This window comes from Empidonax traillii, unplaced genomic scaffold (assembly GCF_003031625.1).
Source record: "Empidonax traillii isolate 1590-97213 ecotype Southwest subspecies unplaced genomic scaffold, ASM303162v1 scaffold77:size1270838, whole genome shotgun sequence".
NCBI lineage: Eukaryota > Metazoa > Chordata > Aves > Passeriformes > Tyrannidae > Empidonax > Empidonax traillii.
The window spans coordinates 633,859-639,858 of NW_020955270.1; the positions used below are offsets into that span (position 1 = coordinate 633,859).

A 6,000-nucleotide genomic window follows, 5' to 3' on the forward strand; every position below is an offset into this window, starting at 1 on the left:
CAGTGTGACAGCTTGCAGATGGATATGAATACCAGAACCAATAAAAATTGTAAAAACACTCTTGAGCATGTGCACAATAGACATTGGTGCAGGAGTATGCTGAAATTTGTTTGAAATAAGCAAGGCCATCCTGGGTAGCACTCAGACCCCCTGCCAATAAGACTTCTTAACCACATCACAACATCATCTGTTCTCTCTCTATTGTCTAAGAATAGAGGTAAAAGTTTGGATTTGAGTACAATTCTGCATCTGGGAAAACAAGTTGACTTCTTCTATGTTTACCAAATACTTTTCCATTTGACTGACTCTGCTTGGAACGAGGGACCAAAGGAAGGCTCATTATTTGGTTTCTTTAACAAAATAAGCTGCCTGCAGATAGGAGAAATTACTACAGTTTGGAACTGTGATTGGTGGCTATCTGCCTTTTTAATAGCTTGACACTCAAGGTAGCATATTACAGAAAATAGGTATTAAATTATCTATATATAGCTTTGTGAATAGAGGCAATATCAATAATCGCTTTGTAGCAATCATTGTTCAAATAACTGGTAATCTTAAAGACAAATAGAGTTTGAATATGTGCAGTTCTGTTAAGCATGTGTTCCGTGGTCTTAGAGGCAACTAAAACATTAATTATACACACAAAATTCTCCTTGTATCAAAGTGCTGAACATTAACTAGTTTTAAAATTCTACTTTAAGTTAATAGGTATAGAAAATATATATATTCAATAGTCCTATTTTCTTTTTTATTAATGTGGATACTTTCTATATGTTTATTTCCTGAATATCTTGGGATTTTGATTGTAATAAAAGATACAGTGTGCCTGAAATTATTACCTGTACCATGAAACTTGTTTTACTATTATGACTTATTTATTATCTTGTTCATGGATAAGTTAAAAATAATGCATGCAGTTAGTATATCATACTCTGAGATTCTGACATGTTTTTGCCTGAGCTGTGAAATGACATCTTATTTTCTGAAATGCAGAAAAAATAAAATACTGGCTTTTCATTTTAATTTAGTTATGTTATAATAATTCCACTTTTAAAAGCCTTCTAAATGGAATATAAGCAGTTTGTTAAAATTGGGTGGATTTGTATGTAGGAATTACTTGTTTATTAGAACAAAGTATTCTTGGCTTCAGTATAGAAAAGTAGATCTGTGTAAAAGTACATTTAACGGCATGCTTCCACATGCTTGTATTTTTTATTCCTTCTAACAAATTGACAACTGGTTCTCCTTTAAAAACAGAAAAACTTTAATCCCTGGTACTATAGAAAAAATTACTTTCAAGCTGGTTTAGTCAATAAGATACAGGATCATACAAGATTCTCTTTTAGGCTAAACCTATCTTCTGGTCAGCAAAGTAAACAGGCCTCACATCCATTGTAATAGCAGCATAACAGTGATTTGCACCCATCCAAAAAGCCCTTTTTCATGATTAGTGTGGTTTAAAGGATCTTACTTTAAATAAGAAGTAGGGCCATGCCATATGTATTTGTTTAACATATGGTATCAATATCTCGTTCAAGATATTTAAGGGTTATATTTGTTAGAACTGAAATATGATTAATGATTCCAAGATTGCCTCCTTATACTTTTGGGATTGAGAATTTGACTGAGAATTTGAGTTAATATTGTTGCCCTACTCTAACACAGAGAAATTTATTTTCAGCTCTGACTAAATTATATAATTTCACTGCTATAATTATTCACTGAGTAACTTAATTACATCTTTTGTTAGTTTCACTTTTTGCCATCTAAATGATTTGCTTTAAATACTGAGAACACAGTGAAACTTTTATTTAAATACACTGTAGAATCCTAAAGGGGTGTCAGTGAACACTAAAATCTTCAAAACATATTTAGAAAGTATTTGCCTTCAGTATGCTGCAATTCTGAAACGTTATGTTTGTTCTGAATTTGTGTATTTTTTTCTTCTTTTAACAGAAGGAGTTTAATAGTGATTGCAAATTGAAGGAAAGAATAGAAGAAAATGGATATAACACATACGCATCCTTAAATTGGAAGCACAATGGAAGGCAAATGTTTGTGGCTCTGAATGGGAGGGGAACCACAAAGAGAGGACAGAAAACAAGAAGGAAAAACACTTCGGCTCACTTTCTTCCGATGGTAGTTATGTCATAGATGAACAGACTACTTTTTTGATGCAGCTGAACCAAAGGCTGTTATGTCAAGAATATTTGGTGATTCTCTTGAAAGGTAAAAGAAATAGCACAGACATCTGCATGTTTGAAATGAGAGCAGGGGAAGCCTTTGAAGGTTTTGTACTTATCGCTAGCACATGAAATACCTTTATTTAGTTTGTTGTCGTATCTTATAATCAAAATGCAAGCTGGATCAAAGGGGATGGAATTTATTGCCAGTGTGAACATTTTTTTTTATTTTTTTTTAATCACTGCAACAGACCTTGATGGACATAAGACAATCTGTTGCGTGATCTTCATGGGGAATGCTATTTATGGAATACTAACTCATATCAAAGTCCTTAATTGCTCATTCAAGCCTAATGATTCAATGAACAGTTAGACACGCAAGCATTTACTGGAAGCACTTGGGTCATATGCACAAATAATGACATTTCTGGAGAAGCCTTGTGGAAGAATGGATAGGATAAGCAAAGTAGTGTATAACTGTTCTAACAAAATGAATAGTATGGTTTGCTTGTATGTTCTAAATTCATTTCTTTTTATTTCTCTCTAAGTTATTTATTTAAGAGGATGTTAAATATCTTTTTTTATTTGAAATATTTTCCTCATTTGCTTCTTTGTTATTTTCCCTTTCTCTTAGTACTTCACAGAGAGGTTGATAGACTAAAATGTCAAAACCTCAGAAGTACTCTGAGAATAGGTATTAGACAAGGCTTTAAAGACAGAGATGAAATTGTATAATCCATCTTTTTTCTAAACTATCTTGCACTTAAGCAAAAGACCAAACAAGCAGTGCTTGGATTTATGGTATTGGCTCTTTATATTGGAGAAGTTTTTGTACTTATCAGCACTCAAGAACAAACTTCAAGAAATACTTCATTCAAAGGGTCTTTCTGCTATTTTGAAATTGAGAGAAGGGGTCACATCTGTACTTGGACGTCAATGCATCTGTGTGTATATTCAGCTGACTTTGATTTCAGTTTGGAGCTAGGATCTAATGCATTGCAATCAGTGTGATATTCTGCAGCACACACAGGGCTGGAACCTAGATGTGGACAGCCCTGTTACAGTCACTGAGATTGCAAATGTTAAAATTAAACACTAGCATGTAATTCCTAAGTGTAACGTTTGGCCTCTGAAAGGTAAGCAAGAAGGCAACACAGTCCTTCACTCTTTACTCAGTTAATGCTCTCATTCACCCTACTTGCTGTTGGTACCAACGCATAGAATCACAGGCGTATAGTGAGAGCAATATCTAATTCAGGACTGAGAGACAGAAGATCCAAAATCATGCTCATGCATTTTTTCAGAGATTATTACTCACAAGTATATTATATATGAGAGCCAACTGAAAAGCTGTGCTGGTTTCCAGCTTTAATATGCCTTTCATAACCATCACTGTAACTGAAGGCTCAAAATACATAATATCCAGCACATTTTTATGAAGTGTTACTAGCCCCATGGCTTAACTTGAGCAACTGCAGTATAATAAAGTTAAGCATAATATGAAGTCTGTTCAATTAAAGGTACATAAGGTTTTTTTTATGTTTTGCTTTACTCCGTAATTTTAGAGAGCTCTGGATAGCTCACCATTGTAACCATATTGAGATTCATTTTGTTAGAGCAGATAAATAGAAAACAGTACATCAAACAATTGTACCACTGTCTTCACCTTGTATTCCATTAAATAAATAAGTAAGCCTTTGCAGTGTCTTTAGTAAGAAACAAAAGTAGTATAATATTATTTTGTTTTAAATACTTTAAGTGATAACTATAAGATTATATTGATGCTGCAGTTTATCTTCAATATTTCTTGTTGTGAAAAAGTTGGTTTTATTTTTATTGTTTGGAGACTGTATTTTGGTACAAAGGAGAGCCTTGCTTAATGTGTCTTTTTGAGAATGTTTAACCTCTATAAAGCCTGGTGTTGTTGGAATCTTCTATAACTTATTTAAGTCAATGTTTAACCAGCACTCCAATCTTAATCTGTTATTTAAATATTAGCTGTTTGTTTGTTGTTTTTTTTTTTTTAAAGGCAAAAAAAAATGCTTTCCCATAAAATACAAATGGTTATATTTCCTGTCCTTAAATAAAATCAGCTGTTTTAAAACTAGAAATTCATTGAGAGACAACATGTTTTTAATTGATAGCTGATGCTCTGTTTCATGGTACTTTATCTCCAGTTTTCTTCTTCACAAATGACATTTTTCTAGAAAGAGAAATAAGAATTTCAGTTTCTAAATGTAATTGCAGTTCACAGCAGAACAATCACTATGATAAAAATGAGCTTCTATTGCTTAAATTTGTAATCAGTAATTAAAACTGACAAGTCTTAGTGGACCACCTGTACTGAACCTTCAGTATGAGCTGAGCGAATGCAGCGTTGAATGACCACTTAAAGAACATATAGGGTACAAATTAATTTCTCTTTGGACAGAATTATGTAGATAACTTGGTCAGGGGTGGATTATGCATAAATGTTATCATAGTAATCAAAACACCATGCTGCTCAAATCTCAAGATCAGAAAATAACTTTTCTGAAGTGAGTCAGGAGCCATTTCTGACATGAAAATTGGCTTCTAAAAATTAACCAAAATGAAAAACCCTTGAAGGAATCAATGATTCCTCTGTGTTTGGTATACTGTAATATCCACTGTAGTGGGAACAAAGTGCAGACATTAGAGTATCCCAGAATCTCCAGCATAAGCTCTGTTTTCTGTCACCCTCAGCGTTACACTCCTGAATAAAAGGAAAACAGGGAGAGGGATTTAGAAAAGAAAAGGGATACAAAAATCACTGAGCAACAATGTATAGTATGTTATATTTAAATAAAACTAATAAAATGTGGGGATTAGAGAATAAAAGCATTGTCTTTGTTTGTTTTATTAATCTGAAATTATACTGCACAATAAAAATAAAAAGACAAAAGTTCTATTGTACTACAGGCTGTGGTTTCATGCTGTATAGCCCCCAAACAAAACAAAAATCACTTGAATTTGTCTAAGGATTTTGAATATTTTGTATGTGTGAGTCCACTATCTCCACACTAATAACAAGCAAATGCTTCAAATTCTTCATGTAAGTGTTTGAATACACCTAGTTTTATACAGTGGAATAAAGCAATGAATTTAGAAGAAGCATAAATTTGATGAAAGAATGAAGGGGTTTAGGAAGATGAGCACGTACTCATATTTTTAAAGTAAACTTTAGATATGGAAAAATAGTACATTTTACGTAAGGCTTCATGCAAAAGACATTTCAGGTTATAAAGTTCCTTAAAGGTTAGTAAGCTTTAGAAGTATACGAGCACAACCTTGTAATTCCTGCCCCTCCTGAAACTGTCGCTATTCACATAGTCATAACTGTTTCAACTGTTTAATCTTGAAACTAATCATGAAGACACCTCTTTTATGAAATATCAAGTATCATTATTTAGTCTAGTTAAACTGTGGGACAGAATTCACCTTCCTAATTTCCTATTAAGTTGAAGAAAGAAAAATGCAACACGTAACAAACACTTCAAGCTGCAGCTAGTCAATGTCTGGGAGCCCCCGGTGGTCCAGGGGAAAATTCACTGCACTGTCACTGCAGAGACCCGGGTTCGATTCCCGGTCGGGGCCCCTCCCCGGGCAGATGGAGCTCGTTAGCCCTGTAAGGCAATCCATCTACGTCCTGAGGACCTCGCTGCCACCGTCGTCCAAGCGTGCTTGGCCCCAGCAGATGAACCTCAGGATTAAAGGGTGGGCTCAACTGTGTCTCACCTAAAAAAAATCCAATGCGCAGGCTGGAAGGTGGAAAGACCTTCCCCGGTTCTTCGTTCGC

At 34.2% G+C, this 6,000-nt stretch overlaps 1 protein-coding gene across 2 annotated transcripts in view; it reads left to right on the top strand.

Moving 5' to 3' along the window:
* FGF10 (fibroblast growth factor 10) overlaps positions 1 to 4,204 on the top strand; it is a 62,094-nt gene extending 57,890 nt beyond the window's left edge. For both annotated transcript variants that reach the window (XM_027880864.1, XM_027880865.1), the window contains exon 4: positions 1,957 to 4,204. In XM_027880864.1, the coding sequence (XP_027736665.1) occupies positions 1,957 to 2,154 (198 nt within the window). In that variant the 3' untranslated portion in view covers positions 2,155 to 4,204. The remainder of the gene's footprint in view (positions 1 to 1,956) is intronic.
* The last annotated feature ends 1,796 nt before the right edge of the window (positions 4,205 to 6,000 follow it).